This window comes from Balaenoptera acutorostrata, chromosome 9 (assembly GCF_949987535.1).
Source record: "Balaenoptera acutorostrata chromosome 9, mBalAcu1.1, whole genome shotgun sequence".
Taxonomy (NCBI): Eukaryota; Metazoa; Chordata; class Mammalia; order Artiodactyla; family Balaenopteridae; genus Balaenoptera; species Balaenoptera acutorostrata.
Window position 1 is genome coordinate 73,002,630 of NC_080072.1, and position 24,220 is coordinate 73,026,849.

At 42.0% G+C, this 24,220-nt stretch overlaps 1 protein-coding gene across 1 annotated transcript in view; it reads left to right on the top strand.

Annotated features, from left to right (window-relative positions):
* Positions 1 to 24,220, top strand: part of PIWIL4 (piwi like RNA-mediated gene silencing 4) — a 49,826-nt gene that overhangs the window by 11,834 nt on the left and 13,772 nt on the right. The window contains exons 5-15 of the mRNA XM_007184974.2: positions 165 to 286; positions 2,669 to 2,749; positions 5,119 to 5,316; positions 7,108 to 7,219; positions 11,842 to 11,965; positions 13,044 to 13,161; positions 13,689 to 13,800; positions 16,253 to 16,437; positions 18,418 to 18,490; positions 22,375 to 22,575; positions 23,622 to 23,725. Of these exons, the coding sequence (XP_007185036.1) occupies positions 165 to 286; positions 2,669 to 2,749; positions 5,119 to 5,316; positions 7,108 to 7,219; positions 11,842 to 11,965; positions 13,044 to 13,161; positions 13,689 to 13,800; positions 16,253 to 16,437; positions 18,418 to 18,490; positions 22,375 to 22,575; positions 23,622 to 23,725 (1,430 nt within the window). The remainder of the gene's footprint in view (positions 1 to 164; positions 287 to 2,668; positions 2,750 to 5,118; positions 5,317 to 7,107; positions 7,220 to 11,841; positions 11,966 to 13,043; positions 13,162 to 13,688; positions 13,801 to 16,252; positions 16,438 to 18,417; positions 18,491 to 22,374; positions 22,576 to 23,621; positions 23,726 to 24,220) is intronic.

The window sequence follows — 24,220 nt, forward strand, 5'->3', positions numbered from 1 at the left end:
CAGCCAAAAAAACCTTCCAAACGTAATCATTAGATTATTACATTACTAACAGCTGCAGTTTTGTTTTTGTTAATGCCTATTAAGTTGTGACGGCTCTAGCATATCCGCGTTCTGTGCGCTTGAGGATAATCCGTAGAGTGCATTTTAAGTACTTCTTTTTCCAGGTCATGGAATTGTCAAGTGAAACTCAAAGAGGCGAGACTGTGAAGATGACTATCACTCTGACGAGGGAGCTGCCGGCAAGTTCTCCCGTGTGCATCCAGGTCTTCAGTATCATCTTCAAGAAGTAAAGTGCCTTAAATGTGAATTTAATTTAGGCTAAGGGTGCCTGTCATCGTAGAGCCTGGGTATTAAAAGTATTAACCATTTTGTAGGCAGTGTGCCAGCAGCAATGTCATGTTTAGGGAAGTTTTCCATATCCTTTCTTGTACTTGTGCAATAATACACACCGCAGTCCATCACGGCCTCAAACTGGCGCCTCTGTTACTACCCAGTATCATCTGTGTTGAGACAAAGGACTCAAGGGTTGTGATGTCTCAGTGGCCGCAGGGCAGGTGCCTCTTCCCTTTTCTTCTTTTTCTGTACCCACACCCAGCCTCCACCGCCAGACTTAAAAGATGGCGTGTGTCTGGGTTAGTAAACTGAAGGATTGGTTTTTCTCCTGGCTGGTTTATTTTAGGTGTGAAAGGCCATCACCATCTGCTTTCTGCTCTCACTTGCCTCTCAGCCCCCTTTCCTTCCCCATGTGTCCCTGGGGGCCGAAGGAAGGTTGTCACCAAGCTTTTCAGTGTTCTTCAAACTGACCTGAGGATCACTTGCTTCCGTGTCATCTTGGATGTTGGGTGGGACTCGACAAAATGCAGATTCCCTAGCCCCTCACTGGACCTAGTGAATAGAATTTCGTGAGTGGGGCCTGAAAATCCACATTTTTAGCAAGCTTCCCAGATGACACGGAGCACGAAAGCTTGAGAACCACCGTTTTCCCTGCTATTGGTGTGGATCACTAGGATGATGTGTTAAAAACCTAAGATTTGAGCCCTTCTCTCCACAGTGGCCTCTGAACAGGATGAGGACAGGGGAGTTTGGGATTTTGCTGAGTAGGGCACGTAAAGGAACTTTCATCACACAGATAACATTGTTTCCTAATTCTAGTCAGACATCTTGCCGAGCATCTTTAGATCATATCTGGGCCTCAGCTCAGCACTGTAAAATGCTCTTCAGCAGCCAGTCTTGCATGTGCCCCCCTGAGAGGGGACTATTTTAAGTCAGCTGACGTTTGGAAGGTGCTTTGCAGTGACAAAGCTCTCTGTGTGCTGTTAGAGCTTCCTTGATCCTTACTCGAGAGCCCTGAGGCAGGTGTGATTAAAATCCCCGTTTTACATTTAAGGGGACTGAGGCTCAGATGACACTGGATAGCCAAAAATCGTGCAGTTGGAACCCCTGTTTTCGGACTTGAAACTCTGCCGTTTCCCCCATGCGTGGGGCAGCCTCAGATCAGTGATGTGTCACGTTACAAAGGTGACCAGGATTAGTTGCTGAAGAGGCAACCTTGTCATTTGGTAGCACTGGGAAGCCTGAGTAGCCTCATTAGAAACAGCCTCCCCGGGAATGTAAGTTGGTGCAGCCGCTATGGAGAACAGTATGGAGGTTCCTTAAAAAACTAAAAATAGAATTAACCATATGACCCAGCAATCCTACTCCTGGGTATATACATGGAGAAAACTCTAATTCGAAAAGAGACATGCACCCCAATGTTCATAGCGCACTATTTATAATAGCCAAGACATGGAAGCAACCTAAATGTCCATCGAGAGATGAATGGATAAAGATGTGGTATATATATACAATGGAGTACTACTCAGCCATAAAAAAGAATGAAATAATGCCATCTGCAGCAATATGGATGGACCTAGAGATGATCATACTCAGTGAAGTAAGCCAGGCAGAGAGAGGCAAATATCATACGATATTGCTTTTATGTGGAATCTAAAGAAATGATACAAATGAACTTATTTACAAAACAGAAATAGACCCACAGACATAGGAAACAAATTTATGGTTACCAAAGGGGATGCGGGGGGAGAGATAAATTAGGAGTTTGGGATTAACATATACACACGACTATATGTAAAATAAACAACAAGGACCTACTTATAGTACAGGGAACTGTATTCAATATCTTGTAATAACCTATAAGAGAAAAGAATCTGAAAAAGAATAGATATAACTGAATCACTTTGTTGTACACCTGAAACTAACACAACATTGTAAATTAACTCTACAAAAAATAAAAAAGAAAGAAAAAGAAGAGAAACAGCCTCTTCATCTCAGAATAAGAAAGAGGCCAGAAGAGCCTGTGGACATGGCTTTTCTCACCTCATCCCCACCAACCAGAATGTTACAATCACAGTCATAACTGGAAAGTGACCACCTACTTATTGCAGTTAAGCCCAGAAAGATAGAACTAATTTCAATTGTGTCATTCCCAGATATGAAGTGATAGTTCTTGTATATACACTCATATGTATATTTAGCAGCTAAACCTTCCAGTATTATAACAATAAGAGTTCTGGACTTTTCTACTATTTTTCTTTCAGCATGCGTACAAACTTGGAAGTATACTGTTATCCACGGTTGTTTAACAGATTTTAAAAATATATACTTGCAGGATCTTAAAAAAGTTGTCCATGTACCAAATTGGACGGAACTTCTACAAGCCTTCGGAGCCAGTGGAAATTCCCCGGCACAAGTAGGTTTATTTATGTTTTCTGTTACTCTGAAATTGTTATAATGTGAACAGCATAATTTATGATGCAATATTATACCATTATGCCTCCTAGGAGAGATTCTGTGGTGTGAAAAGTAATGGATTTTTAAAATTTTCAAGTTCTTTATAGAATGGTGAATGTCAAAAGCTAGCAGCCTGTTTTCTTTTTTTTTCTTTTTTTTTTTTTTAATGGCTGTGTTGGGTCTTCGTTTCTGTGCGAGGGCTTTCTCTAGTTGTGGCAAGCGGGGGCCACTCTTCATCGCAGTGCGCGGCCCTCTCACTCTCGCGGCCTCTGTTATTGCGGAGCACAGGCTCCAGACGCGCAGGCTCAGTAATTGTGGCTCACGGGCCCAGTTGCTCCGCGGCATGTGGGATCCTCCCAGACCAGGGCTCAAATCTGTGTCCCCTGCATTGGCAGGCAGACTCTCAACCACTGCGCCACCAGGGAAGCCCCTGTTTTCTTATATTAGTGTGCTAGGTCATTATCATAAATCCTAGAAGGAATTCAGAAACTGAGTTTTCTGTGTATGACAAGTCGTAATGAGAGCAGAATATTCTCTATTACGTTATACCACGTAGCTGGGGCTCTGTTTTCTTGCTGATAGAATGTTAACACAGCCAGGGTAGTTGATTGGAAATTATTGGGTAAGCAGATGTCAGACACACAAGCCGCCCAAGCTGCCCTAGTGAACTGTTAGGAACATTTGCAGGATTTTTACCCTTCACTGGGAGGTAGATGCTGCAGGGAAAGTGATCGGCTGTGTCTTGAACTGGTTGTTACTCAGCTCTCCAAGATAAGTAGCTGTGCCAAAGACGGAGGCAGCCAGTAACCCAAAGACAGACACGAAGCAAACGGAGAAGTTCGGACGGTCCCTGCCTTACACTATTTCGATTTACAATATTTCGACTTTATGATGATGTGCAAGCCATGCACATTCAGTAGAAACCATACCTCAAATCGTGAACTTTGACCTCTTCCCGGGCTAGCGGATGTGGAGATGATACTCGCTGGTGAGGCCGGGCGGCGGCAGCCACGGCTCCCAGGGAGCCGCCCGATCACGAGGGTAAACGACCGACACGCTTACAACCATGCTGGACCCGCATGATCATTCTCTTTTTCACTTTCAGTACAGTATCCAATAAATGACACGAGATATTCAACACTTTCTGATAAAATAGGCTTTGTGTTTGATAATTTTGCCCAACTGTCAGCTAAAGGAAGTGTTCTGAGCACGTTTAAGGTTGGCTAGGCTATGATGTTCGGTAGGTTAGGTGTATTAAATGCATTTTCGACTGAGGATATTTTCAACTTACGATGGGTTTGTCAAGATGAAAACCCATCATAAGTTGAGGGAGACCTGTACAGAAAAGATAGAAAGTGGAGGCAGGGTGTTTGGCTTCTGCCGGGTAGAGGAAAAGGGCAGGGTTTCTGTATGTTAATTCAGTGCGTCAGAGTGGTCTGTCTAAAGCATGCTATTCATTCACCCCTGTCACTTATCTCTCCCCCTGGATTAGAAATCCTCGTGGGCCCAGTGTTGTGCTGAGCTAGAGCTGGTCCTCGTGCATATGCTTGGCCTGAAAGCTGGCATGAGTATCACAGCGAATGAAGTCCACAAAATATAAACAAATGATTTTTTACAAATATTTGTCTATTCTTTCATGCCATTTCCATAAGGTTTTCTTATTCAAAACTTCAGACGATGATATTCATAAATGTGGAAAGGGGATATAGCCACTGCTACAGTTTCCCTTGTATGTCTGTACGTGGTATCACTTAGATTATTTCTTAATCTCATTATTAACTGTAGTCATTGTCTTCACCATTGAGTCAGTGTGCTTTTCTGAACCTAGATGTTTTCATGCTGGGATGGATCCCCCCATAAACATTTTAATCCTACAGCTGTACTCTCAGCCAGAGGCGATTTTGCTCCCCAGGGGACATGTGGCAATGTCTGGAGATATTTTTGGTGGTCACAGTTTGGGGGCTGATACTGGCATCTAGTGGGTGGAGGCCAGGGGTATTGCTAAACATCCTGCAATGCACACGACAGCCCCTGACAAAGAAGTATCCAGTCCAAATGTCAGTAGTATCAAGGTCAAAGAATGCAGCTCTACAGGAATGTATTTTATCCTAAATATATGTTTAAAGACACTCCAGCTGGAAATAACTGAAGTGTTAAGTCAGCCACTGAAAGAAATCAGATTAAAGGAAAATTGTTTCATAAAATCTAGAGAATTGGAATGTAAAGTCGCCATTTTAAAATGTTTATTGTTTTCCTGATATAACATTTAAAACATTTTAAAACATTTTTTATTTATTAAAAATTTTTTATTTATTTATTTTTTTGAAGATTGTCCCTTTGGCCTGGGTTTGCCATTTCTGTGTCACATTTTGAAAGCAAGCTCCTGTTTGGTGCTGATGTGAGTTATAAAATACTCAGGAATGAGACTGTTCTAGAATTCATGACGGATCTCTGCCACAAAACTGGCATGTCCTGCTGTACCCAGACGTGTGAGAAACAGCTGATTGGGCTCATTGTCCTTACCAGGTAAAAGCCTGCATTTAAACTGACTTTTCTCTAGAGAATGCATTATGTGTGCCACGTGGGAACAGGGCACTGGCCTGAGCCCAGATCTGATCAGTCCACTCACCTGTCATAGACCTGAGCGTTCTCAATTGTCTAGAGTGCAGGCTTCCTCTAGGGGCGTGCTTGGTGGTCCACAGTCTGACCTGGTCCTTCCTTACCTCCTGCTGTACCCTCTCCCCTAACCTCCAGTGGTCTGCATTTTGCTGCTCCAGCCCCTCTGCCTGGTTCCCCACCCCTATTTCTGCCTTTTAGATTTCTGCTCCCACAAAGTCCAGCTCAAACATTACTGCTTTTCTGAAGCTTCCACCTTCCGTCCATTCAGTTGGAATTATTCAGTTCCCGCCCCTGTGCTGCTCCCAAAACCCAGTGCTTTGTCTTTCTTTCTTTCTTTCTTTCTTTCTTTCTTTCTTGTTTTGGCCACACCACGCGGCTTGTAGGATCTTAGTTCCCTGACCAGGGATTTGAACCCGCGCCCTCGGCAATGCAGGCTCGGAGTCCTAACCACTGGACCGCCAGGCAAGTCCCAAACTCCAGTGTTTGTAGGCCACCTCTTTAGAGCCATTTTATTTCATTTTATTACATCACAGTGTAAACAAGCAGGACCCTATGGGGCCTTCCCAGGCAGACCTCTGCCCCATATCCTCTTTTTTAGCTCCTCTCTGAAGTACCCAAATAACAGTATCTGATGCACATTTCCTTCACCACGACCTGACGTGTCAGTAGACTGGCTTTACTGCGCGTGGGCGAGCAGACCCAAGTTTGATTCAGTAACAACAGGACAGAATGTCAGATCTGTGTCTCATCTCTGCTATAAGATCATGAGGCTGTTAAGGCTGAGACCTTTCAAGTCTCTAGGTTTGTCTGTGTATACATTTGTCATCAATGCACATTTAAACTGAATGAGCCATGGGCAGTTAGGTGACTTCGTGAGGACCAAAAAGCCCCGCCTATGCTGTTGCTAGTCCGTGGACACTTCTTTTAGAGGACCCACTAGTCTTCTCCTAGTCTGGCTTGGCATTTCCACTTGAAGTTGTTTTTCTGGGTTACAGAGTAGAGAGGTGGTGCAGGTTGAATTCCACACTGCCCCCTTATCCTCCTGTCATGATCTTCATGGATTAAGTTATCACACTATTTCAAAGTTACCTTGCAAGGTACCCAGAGCCCAGAAGAAACCTGACAAGGAGGTTTCTATCCCAAGGCTGCGGTGGCATGAGAGAATGTTCCAGGCCACACGGTACCTGATGAAGGGGAGAAAGAGCTTAGAAAGATCTTAGCCGACCTGCTTTGCAGTTTTGCCCAGGGCCAGCCCTAGATGGGAGATGAAGCAGGCTTCCAGAATTGGGTGGTCCATCAGCCTGCTTGGGGTGCTTTTTATCAGAGACACTAGTTGGGAGTTCCAAAAATCTGAGTGGCACCAGAAGCTGATGGGAAAGTTTTGAGCCATGCTTCAGCCTTTGAACATTTAAGAATGATTTACCTGAAGTGGCAGTATATCTCAGTGAGAAGAGCACGTGGTGGTCTAATGACTCTCCCACCGGTAGAGGTCCTCCTGTGAATGGAAGAGTTAATTAATGCTTTTCTCAGATAAGAGCTGTTCTTTTTTTTTTTTTGTAAAGTGGCTATTCTTGAGTTATTATCTTTCATAATTTCTGAAATTCTTGAGAATAATATTTTGAATTAAAAGTATAGTGAAAGAGCCACTTACCTTGTAGGATTTGGGAAAAGAACTTAAAGATTTCTTGCCTTTACCAGATACAATAACAAAACCTATCGCATCGATGACATTGACTGGTCAGTGAAGCCCACACACACCTTCCAGAAGCGGGATGGCACTGAGATCACCTATGTGGATTACTACAAGCAGGTGGGACTTGTCTTCCTTCATCCTCATCTCCCTTCTGCTTAGCTCAGAGGAGGGTCCCTGTTCCTTTCCAATCCAGCAAGTCCCCCAGTCTGTCGGGCTGAGTCTGCCTCTGACATAATTTTCTGACCTGTCCCTTCCCCTCCATCTCCGCCGTTCCTGGATTGGCTCAGACCCTCATCCTGTCTCCTGTGGTCCTTCCTGTAGTCTGAGTTACCTCCTTTAAAGCATATCTGATAATGTCACTTCCCCGCTTAAAATACTCCCATAGTTCTCTGTTGCTTTAGAAGTCAGATCTAAGATCCTGGGCAGAATTCCCCAGGTCCTTTATGATCTGGCCGCTCTCTGCCTCTTGAGCCTCAACACTTACCATCCCCTGTTTCCTTCTTGGGTTCTGCTGTGCCCACCATTCATGGTTCCTCGAGTCAGTTACCCCCCTATGCATTTTCACACATGTTGCTTCCTCTTCCTTGATGTCCACTCATAGCCAGCTGGTCACTGAACACCCTTCAATACTCAGCTCAGCAGTCAACGCTTAAGGGAGCCCTAGGACGCTCTCCCCCGGGTCCCCTCCCTGCACTTAGCTGCAGCCGACTATCACAGGCAGGACATGAATGGTCTGACTCCCCTCCTCAACACGGAGCTCTTGATTTCTGGATGCCCAGGGTAGCATTTAGCAGGTACTCAACCATTTATTGATGGAATCTCCTGCTGACTCTGGGAGCTTGATTCACAGTGATGACAATTTCCGCATCCCCACCTTCCAACTTCAGTTCCTTTCAGAGGTGCGTTCTCTTTAACGTGCAGTCGTATTTCAGTCTCCGAAATCTCACTGTTTTAAAAACAAAAGCAAACAGAAAGCAAAAACCCTGCCTTGACCTTTCTACACCTTCAGGAAAAGCGACCTCTTTTTCCTCCTTAGCTCATTTCTTTAGAAGGTTGTCTAAACTAGCTCCAAGTGCCTCTTCAGTTCTTCCTTCCTGAAGCGTCAGCAGTCTGGTACCCGGTTCTGCCACTATGGAAATAGCTCTCCAAGGTCAAATTCAGCTACTGTTCTTATTCGGAGGGGCTTTTGGTGTCTTTGGACACTAGTAACCACTCCCCCTGAGCTGAACTCCTCTTCCTTGGCCCCTCCGCACATCCCTGGTGGTTCTCTGCTAGGTTTCAGGTGGTTCTTTCTCAGCCTCTTTTGACATCTTCCTTCTTCATTTCCCCCAGACATTAAATGCTATTATTCACCATGGTCCCCTTGCAGAGGATCTTCTCTTCATATTTTGAGATTGCTCAAATATGGTATTTTTGCCTTGCCCTCATTCCTAAATTATATCCTCATCTCCGTTTCAGACTGTATTTGCATGAATATCCTGCAGGCATCTCACACTAACATAATTCAAGCTGAATTCATTGTCTTTCCCACTCCCCTCTCTCCTTGGGAATTCTGCCTCTCAGGAAGACGTTTTGCGTCCTTCCTCATCTTTACCGTCACCTCCTCGTTCAGTTGTCACCAAGATGAGTTCTGCTTCCGTCATTGTTGAATTCTCCCTGGACCCCATCCCTTCCTCAGCCCTGTTACCATTGCATTAGTGCAGAACCTCTCATGGATTTCCATCTGGGGGATTTCTGTCCCCTTTTATGATCTCCTTGCCCCAGCCCTCTCTTCACTGGGATCCATCACCCTCATGGCCTCCAGAGAGAGCTTTCTGAAATGCTGCCCGGAAATGTGGTGAAGAGCGTAAGCTCTGGAGTAAGGTGTCCCGGTACTGGCTGTGTAACCTTCGGCGAATCATGAAACGTGGAGTGTTGTCTCTAAAGGAGTCATCTGCCTGCCTTCATGGTGCTGTGTAAGCGCTGAATAGTCCACGCAGAGCTTTTAGTCCGGTCCCTGCAGGTGATGAGCGCTGGGTAATAGCCTTCCCTTCTTCAACTGTAGCATCACACAGTTTGACCTCATCTCCCACGGCACTCCCACCATGCACCCCACGCTGCCATCACCGCAGTCTACTTGCTGTTGCTCAGCCTTCGCTCATGTTCAAGAGACGTTGGCATAAAGCCTCACTGTACCTTTCCTCTTCAAGGTCAAATGTCATCTCGTTAGTGAAGTCCTCTCTGACTTTGCTCCCTGTCACACTCACAGAAGAGCTAGCTGTTCTCTTCCCTGAGCACTTGTAGAACATTCCACATTGCTTCTAGAACACGTCTTCCTTATAGAACACGGATGGCATTTGACATTTGGTAAAGCATCTTGTGCAGAAAATGTGCTCCATAAGTGTTCTTTTATCAAACACAAAGTTTGTTAAACATTTGGGTTTTTTTTTTCTGCACAGTTAAATTCATTTTTCTTTGATGTATTTTAGGACCCGTGACATTTTGAAAAGGGAATCATGATAAAAATCCCACTCACTTTCCTGTGTAATGAGTTGTGGTTCACTGCATATATATTGTAATTAGGGAGAAAAAGAAAGAAAATGGTGCCAATTTCTAGAATGTCCTCTTCTCTGTCCTAGGAAAGGAATGCTAAATTATTATGCAGTCAACTTTCAAAGTGGAAGACATCTTGATATTGACCTTTATATTTCTCTATTTTATCTTATCATGAAAAGATATTTTCAAACGCTAAGAAAATTGGGGCACGGGAGAGAGTAAAGTTCAGCTGATGACACAGCTTAGTGGGTAAAATTCCTGGCCATGCTCCAGGTAAATGGAATATCCTCTTCCTGGAACATGTCCCAGTTTTGCTTGAGCTGTTCCTGGAACTTGTAATACTCCCACGTTTTCTTCAAAGTTCTCTCTTGGATTCTACCTCCTTCATGAAGCCTTCCCTGATTTACCAGCCATAAATTGTTTTCACTATCACCCTGTTCCCTACTCCTTGCGAGGGACCCAGTCCTGAGTGGTGTAACAAGCAGAGGTTCCCAAGTCTTAAGGGCTGAATCCTGGCTGTGCTAATGTACAGTTATGGGACCTTGGGAAAGTTATTTAATTTCTGATGCTGTTTCCTCATCAGTGAAGGGGGTGATGATAGTATTTCACTCATAGTGGTTAAGATTAAAGGAGGAAATGAATTAATTTACCAAAAAGAAATAGACTCACAAACATAGAAAACAAACTTACAGTCACCAAAGGGGAAAGGGTGGGGGATAAATGAGGAGTTTGGGATTAACATATACACACTACTATATATAAAATAGATAAACAACAAGGACCTATTGTATAGCACGGGGAACTATACTCAATATTTTGTAGCAATCTATAATGGAAAAGAATCTGAAAGAGAATACATACGCGCACGTGTGTGTGTGTGTGTGTATAACTATCACTTTGCTGTACACCAGAAACTAACACAACATTGTAAATCAACTACACTTCAATTAAAAAAAAAACATAGTACACATCTATTAAAGACTAAATGAGGAAAAATATAAGTGCTTAGCCTATATTATTTGTGCTACTGGTCTACCTTGCTTTGTAGATAATGTAGTTATGTGTAAACGTAGGAACTGTGCCTCTTTTATCTTTGTATCCCCCGCTGTTCCTGGAATATAGCAAGCACGAGCTGTGAATTAATGAAGTCACGTCTAAAAACTCTCTGCGAAGGCTTCTCCAAGCTTTTCAGCCATAGCATTGTTGCAATGATCACGTTTCCTGAATTGTTTTTAATGACTTAAAAGTCCTTACTGAATAGAGAAGCACTCACTGCTGGCTTCCTTAATTATAATTATTGATGTCAGCGTCATATAGTCCCCAGGCAGTTGGCAAATTATAATTCCAGTTGTTCTGTCATCAGTATTGAGTAAATTATACTGGGAATGAGTGTTCATTGGAAACCTGGCCGTTGGAAGGTATATGAACTCGTGGCAAGGTGAGAATATTGAAATTCAAGTTCACAAAGGGAAAGGGGGTGGGGTAGGAACTAATGATTGCTGAGGACTCATTAGAAACCAGACACCATGCTAGTGGTTGACATGGGACACCTCTGAGCTACCGTTCTCCTTGTGTCATAGATGAGGAAAGGTAAGTAACTTCCCCAGTGTCACAGTCCACGTAAGTATTGATAGAGGAGCTGGGGATCAGATTTACATTTGTCGGAGTTCAGAGCTGTTTCCCTATAACATCATACCATCCTGGGAATGAAGGACAGTTGTGCCCTTTTGGGAAATCTGAGATTGACTCAATATAACCTTGCCTCCAACTTGTGTATAGGTATTTTCAAAATGAACACAGGTGCTTAGAGCCAGTGAGTTACGCATGGGGCAGTCTGCCTCAGTCTGCAACGGTGGAAATGCTGCAGTGGGGTCATGGCATTATGGATGGAGGCAGCTGAAGGCTATTCTGTCTCTGGATGAAACTCAGAAGAGGGCAAGGAAATGAATGAAAAAAAACAAACAGTATTACCTTATAAAAGATAATAAAATCATGAAACTGACCCTGAGATATAAGAGATAGGTCCTAGGAAGGAAGTAAAAATGAGTAGGTAACCATAGGGATTAGTAGGAATATTTTTTTCCTCTATTGAAAAGATTTGCTTATCTATTCATTTGGGGATTACCTTGTTGCTCATAAGCAAGGATGCTCGTTTTACAGTGTTGCCATGTTCACTTTTCCCTCATTAATCTTGCACCCTACAGCAATATGATATTACCTTATCTGACCTAAACCAGCCCGTGCTTGTTAGTCTGTTGAAAAACAAGAGAAATGATGACGCTGACGTTCGGATGGCCCACCTGATCCCCGAGCTCTGCTATCTAACAGGTGATGTTTATGTTTTATCCTCCGTCAGGCTCTCAATCACAGATTCCTGATACTTTGCAGTGGGTAGAACCTCCTTAAGTTAGCTGAGTGCCAGAGCACTAATTTAACCCACGGACGATGACCCTTAAGTTATTTATTTGATCATAGAGGAAGTGGAAGGGTAGAGTGCTCTTTGGAAATTGCTCAGCCAGTGAAAGCTATCTATTTCCTTTATCTCGTGTATTCTATTTGTTAATTTGATGTTAAAATGGTCCCCAGATATTCTCCTAAAACCAAGCTGTTCTTCCCCATTTTTTGAACTTCACTAGGCTAAGAAACCACATGATTTAATATTCTTCAGGTATATTCTTTGAGTGGTGCCAAAATGCTCCTTATTTGCTTTTTGCATAAGCTTCCAGAAGGTAATCTTTGCTCTATAGTAGGATCTGAATAACTGTCTCAGGTACTTTTAATCATGTTCATCTGATTACCAGGGTGAGACTAAGGGTGGACTTTCTACTTTTTACACTTTGTATTGCTCGAATCAGTTATGATGTGTATGTATTTCTTTTGTGATTAGAAAAGTTAATAAGGACATCATCCTTGCAGGGAGGGATGCCCATTCTGAGTGGTACTATGACATCCCAGGTCTGCACAGTCCCCATGGTGGCCTCTAGCCACACGTGGTCACTGAGCACTTGACACATGACTAATGCGACTGAGGGGCTGGATGGGGAAGTGCTGTAAGTGTCAAATACAGACTGGATGCCTAAGACGTAGTATGAAAAGAAAAGGGAAGCCACCTCACTGACAAATTTTTCATATTGGCTGCATGTTGAAATGATAATATTTTGGATATATTGAGTTAAATAATATATACTATTTGAATAATTGCATCTGTTTCCTTTTGGCTTTTTTGTAATGTGGCTACTAGACAATTTTAAATGACATGTGGCTTGCATTGCTGTCAGATGGTGCTATCCAGACGGTGAATCTGATTCAGTTTAAGTGAAAACTTTTACTACCCTGTGCCTGAGATGGGCTGGGGTTACATCAAGGACTGTTCATTTTTCACTTTGTTTTCATTCACGTTGACTAGGGCTGCCTGGCCAGGCAACATCTGATTTCCAGCTGATGAAGGCTGTGGCTGAAGAAACGCGTCTCAGTCCTTTGGGAAGGCAGCAGCGCCTGGCCAGGCTCGCAGATGATATCCAGAGGTACAGGGACATCTCCACATCCAGACGCTTCACAATATCTCTTTAGTGATAAGTTTGTTATCAGGAATAATATCGCACCTTTACTGAGCACTTAACATGTGCCAGGCAGTGTGGTAGCACTGTCCGTGTATTGTCGTGTTTAATTTTTACATCAGCCCTATGAAGTAGTTAATTAGTCCTACCTTTTGCCAATAAGGAAACCATGGCTTTAAAAGATTTCAGAGTCTGCTCAAGGTCACGTGTTATTAAATGTCAGCACTCGGAGTTGAAGTCTGCTCTGTCTGGCTCCGAGTCCCATTTTGCTAACCAGTGAGCCACACTGGGAGCCTTTCTGTCCCTGCGTGTCCCCCATGGGTGCAGTCTTCCTGTAATTCTCTTGAGCAGGGAAAAAAATGGTGAGTAGAAATAGAAGTCAGGAACCCTAAAAAAAATCAGTCTGAATAATTAAGTTGTAATTTTATCTCTAATGATTAAAAGTCTTTAGAAAGTAAGCCCTTTAATGATTTAAAACTCAACTCTATCAACAGAAACAAGGATGCTCGTTTTGAGCTGGAGACCTGGGGCCTGCATTTTGGATGCCAGATGTCTCTGACTGGCCGGGTTGTGCCTTCAGAAAAAATAATAATACAAGACCACATAGTAAGTGCAGTGATTTTATTTTCATTTAAAAGTGTTTTCTTGAATGTGTGTCAGTTTGATCATATGCCAGAATGACTCGTGGGCTTATAATAGAATATTCATTTGGTTTCTCCATGGCCATGTCCCTCCCCTTCCTTTGTTCTAAACCCCCAGGTCCCTCTGTTTTCCTTTTTAATCCGAGTGTACTTTTGAAAGGCTTAGCAGCACCCAGCGGACATAATTTAGGTCAGTCACTGTGATGTGGTGTCACATTTAAAGATGCGTTAGAAAATGGTATTTCGAGCCATTGCAATCAAAACATGCCAACCTATTATTGCGTGTTGTAGTACTCTTACATCACTTAAAAAAAAAATTCTATGGTACCTGAGAAAATTCCTTTAACTGCTGAAGATTAATTCCAATAGACTATATTTCCTGGTACCTGAGTTCTTTTTTTTTTCCCCCAAAGTAAAATGCTGCTCAGTTGGCATAAACATGAAGAAATTTGCACAGAGCCCATCCCAGCCACGGCATTTAGGCAGAGAGGCATTCTGAAACCTGGAGAGACAAATCATTGCTTCTTTGGGGCTTCCATTTAAAAATGAACCTATTTTATGCAAAAATTGCACATTCTTTTTCTACGTTTCCCCTCTGTTTTGCCCATTTTTAAAGCCAATTACACTTCATTTTTAAAGGCACTCTTCTTGCTTTTATTTGATATAATAAGTAAGCCAACATGTCAAAACTAATGACTGAGCAAACGCATGTTCTTTTGTTGGCAGAATGGAGATTTTTCTCATCATTTCTTTTTGATAATCTATCCAAACAACCGAAACCCTTATTAGAGAAACTGAAGAAAAACTGCTTTAAAAGCAGAACAAAACAAAACTTTGTCAAGTCCTAATATGTAGACCCCCATTAAGATCTTGTTCAGGAGTCGGTAAAGAGAAGCTCAGTTTCAGTTCCACACGTGAAGTGAGATGGGAAATATTTAAAATGGTCTGTCTCATCATCTCTAGGTGAAGTCATATTTGTCAGAGCTTTGTTTGCAGTTTTTGGCCTGGAAACAGGTCTCCATAGGAGAAGGGGCACTAAAGTGGAGAACCTGCCCCCTAGAGGCGATGGTGGGTGGGCTAGAGGTGGCTGTGTCCTCGACTTCTCAGCTGATCCTGCTTTCTGGAAATTGGGTTCGAGGAACTGAGTACACTAAAGGTTCACAGGCTTCAGAGAGGGCCGTGGCCGTTTGTCCTGGGCCCCCTGCCAGCCCACAGCAGGTAGGAGTGTAGGTGAGAGAGCTGTGGCTCGCCTCACGCTGGCTGTAAAGGGAAGGAACGAATCCTAGTTCCAGACAGAAGCCTTTATGGAGGCCTCGCCCTTCCCCTTCATTCTCAGGCTAAGGTCGCTTCCCGAAGCTGAGCCCCTGCCTGGCCACCGTGAGATCGGCTGGGGCCCGGAAGTCAGAGTGCTTGGTGGAAAGGGCCCTGGTTGCAAAGACAAGAGCAGTATTCTAAACCTTCAGTGCCACCAGCTGGCTCTATAACCCTTTTCAGCCATATCTTTGGAACCTGTAAAACAAGGGGATTGCAGTGCTTCTTAAACGGTGATGTGCAGATGAATCACTGGGGAGCTTGTTAACATGCAGATTCTGATTCAGTGGGTCTGGGGTGGGGCCCAGGACTCTGCATTTCTAACGAGCTCTCAGGAGATAGCCATGCTGCTACAAGACAACACTTTTAAGTAGCAAGAGATTAGATTGCAGTGTATTTTTTTAAAATTCTAACAGTGACTCTTCCTGGTTTACCACACCAAGGACATTTCCATTCGATTCCAGTCCGTGGATATAAACAGAAGGCTAGGGACCAGTCTAAAGTCTCCCCTCTTCAAGGCAGGGAGCTTGTTTTTCCTGGTCACCTGGGGAACCTTCCAAAGAATGAGAAGGGAGCTTGTGTCCTGGCTTCATCTTTGCTCCTAGACGTATCTACTCTTGGCATAACGTATAGTCTTTAATTGTAGGGTTTGTTAGTTTCAGCATGATGACCTGCGTTGTGTCAGTCAGCAGCATTTTCTATTTGAGATATCTAGGTACCTAAAGCAAAGAGACCAAACTGGACAGCCACTAGCCTGAGCCATTCATGGTAAAAGGTCACAGACTTTTAGAGCTGGAAGGGAACCTAGAGATTTGAACCAGACACCTTTCTTTGCCCACAGCAGAGCCCCGTGAAGTAAAGGGACTTGCGAAGGATCTGCAGGCAAGGAACGGCTAACCTGGGATGATGCTGAGATACCTCAACTCCCAGGAAGCCTACGTGTTGTGTTCAGATGTGCAGGGCTTGTATCTGTGTTTTAAGTCTGAGAATAGCAAACTGTACTAAATAGTTCTGTTCTGACAAATATGAACTATTTCCACACTTTTTTATTTAATTGTTCTCTGAGTAAATTTGTTCAACCCTTTCACAATCATTATTTTTCTCAGTGTGAACCTGTGTCTGCGGCTGACTGGTCCAAGGATATGCGAACTTGCAAGATTTTAAGTGCGCAGTCTTTGAATAAATGGTTGGTTATATGTAGCAACAGAGCTGAAAGTGTGACGGAGAGCTTTTTGAACTGCTTGAGAAGAGTTGGAAGGCCTTTAGGATTTAATGTGGACCAACCCAAAATGTGAGAAAATGCAGAAAATCATCCCAACTTTTTTCAGATATTAATTTGGTTTGGTTAAAAGATAGGAGATGATGGCTGATACAGCTACAAAAGTTTTTTTTTTTTTTTAATGTCAGTAAAGTTTCCTAACATAGAGTGCCAAGCAGTTATAAGTAGATAGATTTGGCAATAATTAAATTTTTGTCCAGTTGAAATGTATTTTATGTTGGTCTTTATAAAGCTTTATTTTCATAGTTCTTCCTAGGCAATATTCTCATTATCTCAACGTCTTTCCAGTACTAGTTGGGGTATAAATCCTTAATAAATCCATATATTGCCTCCTCAGTTTTCTTTTCTTAATTCTTCCATATCACTTATTTATAAAACTGAACAGCAAACAGGATATTAACAAATAAATGTTGCATTTCCTGACTTATTTGATGGATTTTATGTTTTAAAATTTAATGTAAGAATAGATCGGAAATAAGCTTTTCTTATTGTGTTCCTGTAGCATAAGATTAGTCATCTAGATAGTTTCTGATAGAACCAGGTCATTCATTTAGCCTTTGAACATTTATTGAGTATCTGCTACTACATACTAAATGCTATGCTATTTGCATGGGATGAGATAAATATGATGCTTTCAATTTAATAAGGGATCCATTCATACACAGCCACGCTCAAAGTCGAATATTGTTTTGCTTTAGAAAAGCCATAAAGTTGGTCATACCTTACTTCATTGAGCTCGCTATGCATAAAAAAGAGCAACAGATACTTCTTTTTCTTTGTTGTAATGGAGGTGCAGATGTCCTAAATTGGCAGGGTGGGAAGTTATTCTTTAAACACATGGTTACTAATTAATTACATCAGCAGCATAAGCATTGTTGAAAACCATAGCTGTTCCCAAAGTCTCATTTTACACTGTAGTATAGAATTCTTCTCTTATCAAATCTGTTAACAAATCGCCTGGTTTGAGTTTCACCTGCTCTAATTTCTCTTAACCCATGAGGTAATAAGGCAGGAAAAGATTCATGAAAGAAGCCACAGTCCCAGAGCCTGGGCTGGCATCACAGGCTCTTTCTCACCCAAATTCCAACAAGCCCATGCCCGTGTTCGGTTCTTGGCCTGTTTTATTTGAAAGCTCGTATTTTAGTCCATCCTTTTTTTTTCCTCTATGAAGTATCCATTTACTTACTAGATTTATATGTGTAGTTTTCTTCCATCTGAAACAACGTTGCTGGCCACTCCTGTTAGAACCAGCAAGCGGCAGACAGTGGTCCTGCCACCTGCTGGTCAACTTTCAAAAGGCCACTGGGTATTGGGAAAGTCCAATTATGTATACATATGAGAGGCTGAACCTATGTCCAGAAAACAGATCTAAAAATTCTTCTGCGTGGCAATTTTTTTCTGTAGCATCTGGCCCCTAATATAATGTAACCACAGAACTGATAATTGATAAGTATTGATACTTGTCCACTGATTGATTATGGCTAAATATTCCAGGCTCCACACAATGTACCATTAAGGAAAAAAAAATGTTTTAGTGTGAATCGTACAGATAAGCTGAATATCTTGATCTCATTAACCTAATGATTTTTATTTTAACGTTCCCAGGGAGATTCAGAATTAGAGAATTGTTAATCCCAGTTTAACTTGAACTCTGTTTCAGACATTTGATATTGAGACTTGTGATTTCAGAAGTTCACTTTCAACTATTTTGAACAACAGAATTGTTGTTCAAATAGAATCTGTAGGGACTCTATACAATGGAGAAAATTTCATTTTTCACCAAACTATTTTTTAAGTTAATAAAAATGGTAATGAACTGTTTCTGGTGTATCACGTGTGGGAGAAACAATTTTAGACTCAAAGGGTTTCACTTTAATGATTTTTTCCTCAAATTATAGTCTGTTAAAATCGACTAATATTATTTTTAGTTCTATATGATTATGTACTACTAAGAAGGAAACTATGCATTTTTAAAATTAATCTTTTTTGTAGCATGAAAGTACAAGAAAATCCAGCTGCATTTCTTCACGCTATACAGAAATATGTTGATCCTGAGGTTCAGTTGGTAAGTATAGGATAATTTTTGAGGTATAATTTAATTTTTTCTTCATATCTAATAGCCTTGAAAGAAGGAATTTGAACATGTTCTCCCATATGTTTGCAAATTGCTGTGCATTTCCCCAAGCACCCAAGAAAGTATTAATCTTGATATTTTAATCAATATTTTGTTTTCCTTTCATGTTTCTAATATTAATTTTCAAATACTTGTTGTTACTCCTGTATCGGCCTCTTGGATGTCTACATATTTTCCAACTTACTGGGAGGATCATCTTTTACTCAAGATTTAAGATAAACTGACTCCCATCTTATCCCATAAGTGTTGCGGCACCCTGTGTTCTCCCCATTGTTTCAGGGGATTCTTGGAAGGTTTAAGTGTTTCCATGTCACCTATGGCCCCATGTCCCTGCTTCCTCTGAATTCTTGCCCCCTTTCATGGGTGCCTTTTCCTCCTGCATTGCATCACCCTGAGGGACACCCACAATTGCTTCATTTCCCAAAGTATCATGTGTGTGTGTGTGTGTGTGCATGTGGTATGTGTGTATGTGTTTGTGTATGTGTGTGTCGTGTGTGTGTGTGTTATGTATCTGACTTTGCTGAGGGTTTGGCACCAAGGCATGGTTATATCACGTGTCAACATTACAGACAAGTTAAAATTGACATCCCTTTCTTAAAAAATCTCTCAATCATTCCTATTTCTTGGAAATGTTCTCTTAGTCTCCCACAGTACTGCAGTGCTTTTCTGTCCCATCTCCTGTCTGACCGCCCCCCAGCTTATTCATCCCAACTCCCAACTTTTCTATTCATAGTGCATGCAAAGCAGCTTAGCTATCTCTTTGTTTCCAGAAAAAAATGGCCCGTAAGGATGTTGTAATACAGGAAATTATCATCCTAAGAGCATTTATTTTTCACTTTAAAAAGTAAAATCAAACTAACAGAAAAGTTGCAGGAATAGTACAAAGAACTGTAATATACCATTCACTCACATTCCCCAATTTTTGACATTTTATTATATTTACGATTTTCTATCATTTTCCACCTCCCTCCCTTCCTCCCTCCCTTCCTATCTATCTTATCTATTTTTTTCCTGAACCATTTGAGAGTAAGTTACAGGCGTGATGCCCATTACCTTTTTAAAAATACGTTTGCACACATTTCGTACAAACAAGGTCACTTTCCTACGGAAACAGAACAACCATCAAAATCAGGGAGCAGTACAACTAGCTAATCCACAGACTCCACTCACATTTCTCCATTTGTCCCCAAAATATCTTATCTGTTAAAAGGATCTAATATGTTGCACTTAGTTTCCCTGTCTCTTTAATCTCTCCTTCAGTCTGTAACAGTTCCATAGTTTTCCCTTGACTTTGATGACCTTCCGATTTTGAAGAGCATAAACCAGTTATTTTATATAATGTCCCTCAATTTGGGTTTGTCTAATGTTTCCTTATGATTAAATTCAGGTTATGCACTTTTGGCAGGAGTATCACAGCAATGATTCTGTGTTCTTACTGCATCTTACCAGGGGGTACTCCATTGATTAAGGTGGTTTCTGTCAATTTTCTCCATTGTAAAGTTACACTTTTCTCTTCGTAATTAATCAGGTTTTTTTTTTTTTTTGGTAGGGAGATACTTTGAGACTATGTAAATATCCTGTTCCTCATCAAACTTTTCCTACTAGTTTTAGAATCCATTGATAATTCTTGTCTGAATCCATTACTACTGTGATGGTTGCCAAATGGTGGCTTTCTAATTTTTACTTCCTTCTATAATTATTAGTTGGCATTATAAGGAAGAGCTTTCTCTTCTTCCCATTTGTTTGTTCACTTATTTACATCAGTATGGATTCATGGATTCCTATTTTATTTACCAGCTTATAGTCTGTCACTACTGTTATTTATTTTGATATCCAAATTGTCCTTGGTTTTGCCAGTGGGAGCCCCATTCCAGCTGACTTCTGTGTCTTTTTGACGTGTTCCCATCTTTCTTGGAACACTTCCTTACTGTCTGGCACAATAAGACATTCCAGGTTCATCTAAGTTTTGCTGTCTAACTCTAGAATCATATGTTTTCCCAATGAGCCCTGATTCCTTTTGGTAGAGAACAGTATTTAGAAACCAAGATCTGGGCACTGGGTGTGTTTATTTGCTGCTGGGGTGTCACTGCCCCTAGGCTTTCCCAATGGGCAAAGCTAAGAAATATGTATATGTATGAGTGTGCATATATATACATACACACTTGCATCTATTTTATTACTATATGTAGTTATGTATATATTAAAATATTTTATTAAAATTTTAAATATTAAAAATGTGTTCACGCCTCCAGTTGCAACCTAGTGACACGGGAAAGTGTTCCCCCTTTCCATATTTGTACCTCATCTCTCTAATAGTGAGAAACATGGCCCTTATTATTCTCCACATACTTGCTTCTTTTTTTTTTAAAGTTTTTATTTATTTATTTATTTATTTTTGGCTGTGTTGGGTCTTCGTTTCTGTGCGAGGGCTTTCTCTAGTTGCAGCGAGCGGGGGCCACTCTTCATCGCGGTGCGCAGGCCTCTCAGTATCGCGCCCTCTCCTGTTGCGGAGCACAGGCTCCAGACGCGCAAGCTCAGTAGTTGTGGCTCACGGGCCTAGTTGCTCCGCAGCATGTGGGATCTTCCCAGACCAGGGCTCAAACCCGTGTCCCCTGCATTGGCAGGCAGATTCTCAACCACTGCACCACCAAGGGAGTCCCTTGCTTACTTCTTTATCCGTGGTGTGTGACCAGTCTCACTTGACTCCCACTTTCTTTTGGTCCTGGTCCCCATTGGGCTATTCCTTGTTCTGCCACCTACCTTGCTTAGCCCCAGACTCATGGGATGGAAGGCAGGAAGTCCCCCTAAGAGAATTTTGCTGATAATTTAAAAATATTTTTCCCAACTTTATACAATTAAGTGTAAATAATTTTAGCCCTTGACATTATGATAATGAACAGTCCTATAGGTGAAAAAAATCACTTTGTTTTTTGTTAATTATGACAGTGCCTATCTTTTCTGTAATTTGGGTGTTTTGAAAGTAGAGAATAAAGCATAGGAAGGAGACGGAGTTAGGCCAGGAGAGGTCCTTCTGCGAGGGAAGTACCTGATGGAAAGTAGGGGCAGTGAGAGAGAAGGGTGGAATTTTAAAATACCAGAGCACCTGAAGCTTCTTTTTCCTTATTTTCCCTCCCCTCATACCTTACACTCAAGTCCAAGTTAACAAATAATGTGTCGTTGCTTCTTCCTTTTATTTTGCCTGTCCAGTGCCTAATGGGAAAAAGACCACAATTTAAGCTAACTCTCCACTTTGCTTATCTGTGGATGAAGTTGGGGAGGAGGCAGTGGGGATGACAGCTGGAGAGCTACAGGGAAGGATCACTGCAGTAAGGGAGGCAGCTGGAGAAAGAGCTAGGATGAAAGGGAATTTGAGGAGACTGGCAGAATCAAATTGGCAGAGAAGCAAGGAGGAAGGAAGAGCCAAGGGAAGTGGTAGGGTTGGAGGGGGGCTTTGCAGAGTGGACAGCTGATGAGAAGGCATTTCAAATGGCTTAGATTCATTACTCTTTAAAGGCCATTTAAGAGAAGAACTGTAGGGGCAGTTCCCTGGTGGTCCAGTGGTTAGGACTTGGTGCTTTCACTGCGGTGGCCAATGTTCGATCCCTGGTCAGGGAACTAAGATACTGCAAGCTGTGTGGTGTGGCCAAAAAAAAAAAAAAAAAAAAAGAGAGAAGAACTGTGGGTATGTTAATATTTGCTTCTTGGGAACTTAAGAGCAAAAGATGTTTGCATCCATATATTCGGTTTTTTTTAAAGCTTCCTCTGAACATGAGTAAATCGACTTTCTTTTCTCCTGTTTTTTTTTTTGCTTTCAGGTAATGTGTATTCTGCCTTCTAATCAGAAGAGCTATTATGATTCCATTAAAAAATATTTGAGCTCCGACTGCCCGGTCCCCAGCCAGTGTGTGCTTGCTCAGACGTTGAATAAACAGGGGATGATGATGAGTATCGCCACCAAGATTGCCTTGCAAATGACCTGTAAACTCGGAGGCGAGCTGTGGGCTGTGGAGATCCCTGTGAGGAACCGTCACTCTTTTCCTTTTAGTCATCAATCTATCTATTAATGAACTTTAAAAATTAAATCAAAGTAGGGGGAGATATTTTCACGTGATCCTAGAAATATTTGCTCTGTTTGTTTGCTGGGTTGGTTGGTTGTGTGTTTGTCTGCTCTGGGTTCCATTACACCAGCCACTGGGAGGGTATCCAGAAGGTGAGGCGTGGCCCCTGTTCTCATGGAGCTTCAGTGAAGCTAATAACAGAATCTTTCGTGAAAGAGAATCTGGTTCGGCATCGACTTGGAGGCACTTGATTTGGAGCCTCCCAGCCGTGGTTTAAAATCTGTGCTGCATGGCCTCTGCCTTTACCTGCTCTCAGCAGGGTGATACTTTGCAGAGTAACCTTGCACCCTGGATGGGACGCTCCCCCCCAGAGCTTGGGGAACTGGCAGAGCCTGTGATACAAACCTCCAAGTCGTGTTGGGAACTGAGAAAATCTTCTCCTCTTTCCTGAACTATGGCCACCATGGGAGGAAGTGAGGAGGGTGAGGAATGAGGGAATGTTGCCTACTCCCTTAACCAGGATGTACAAGGTTAGCCCCAGCTGCCCCTCCTGGAGGGCATAGACAAGTAAGGATTCCTTAGAGAGCTGAAGAACAGGGAATGGAATTTCCCTTCAGATTCCTTCAGCCTAGAGACAGGGGATAAATGGACGGACCACCTTACCAGAATCTCCTGAGCCACTGGTGGCCCTTGCCCACCACCATAAAGGATGGTGGCCATTTTTGATTACAGTGAGTCTCTTAAGCAAAGTGTGTACTATGTTCTTCCCTCCATCTTTTTTGTTTGTTTGTTTGTTTGAAGCAGATTCTTATTATTCCCTCCGTCTTTAAGTTTCTCTGGTTTCTGGTTTAATAATCTGCCTCATCTCAACCTTGATTTCCCTGGCACATAGCTTAACTTAAATAATTCAATAACTAGGGACAGTCTTTTGAAAACTTCATATTACATCATTGCGTGGGAAAATACCTCATTCCATTAAATCATGAAAAATTTTAATTTTACAGTTAAAGTCCCTGATGGTGGTTGGTATTGATGTCTGTAAAGATGCATTCAGCCAGGGAATGGTGGTGGTTGGATTTGTGGCCAATAGTAACCCCAGAATCACCAGGTACTTTTAAAATTACCCTAACATATTCTTCAGTTATTTAGACTATTACTTGTGGTTTAACTAAAGACTTTACAGCAAGGAATAGTTTGTATTCTTCACTCATTTTTAAAATATGGACACTTATGGTCATAAATTATACTTACATATATAAATGTGATGGATAATATTGGGGTAAAATGTAGCTTCATTAAAAAACTATTTTTATACATACATTAGGACAAGCTATTGCTCGTATGCAAATCATATTCCCCAAATGATGGCCGTGTAGAAATTCTTGTGCATTTGTTTTCTGAACACCTGCACTGTATTGGGCTCCATACTAGGAAGTTTACATACACGATGTCAAGCAGTTGAGAATAGATTGCCTGGATTTATATCCTTATCTGCCACTTACCTATTACGGTAAATGCTCAAGACGTGCTTGCTGTTATTATTGTTATTTTTAATGCTTGCAGAAACTCGATGTGGTGGTTGTTTACACAGCTATTAAAAACA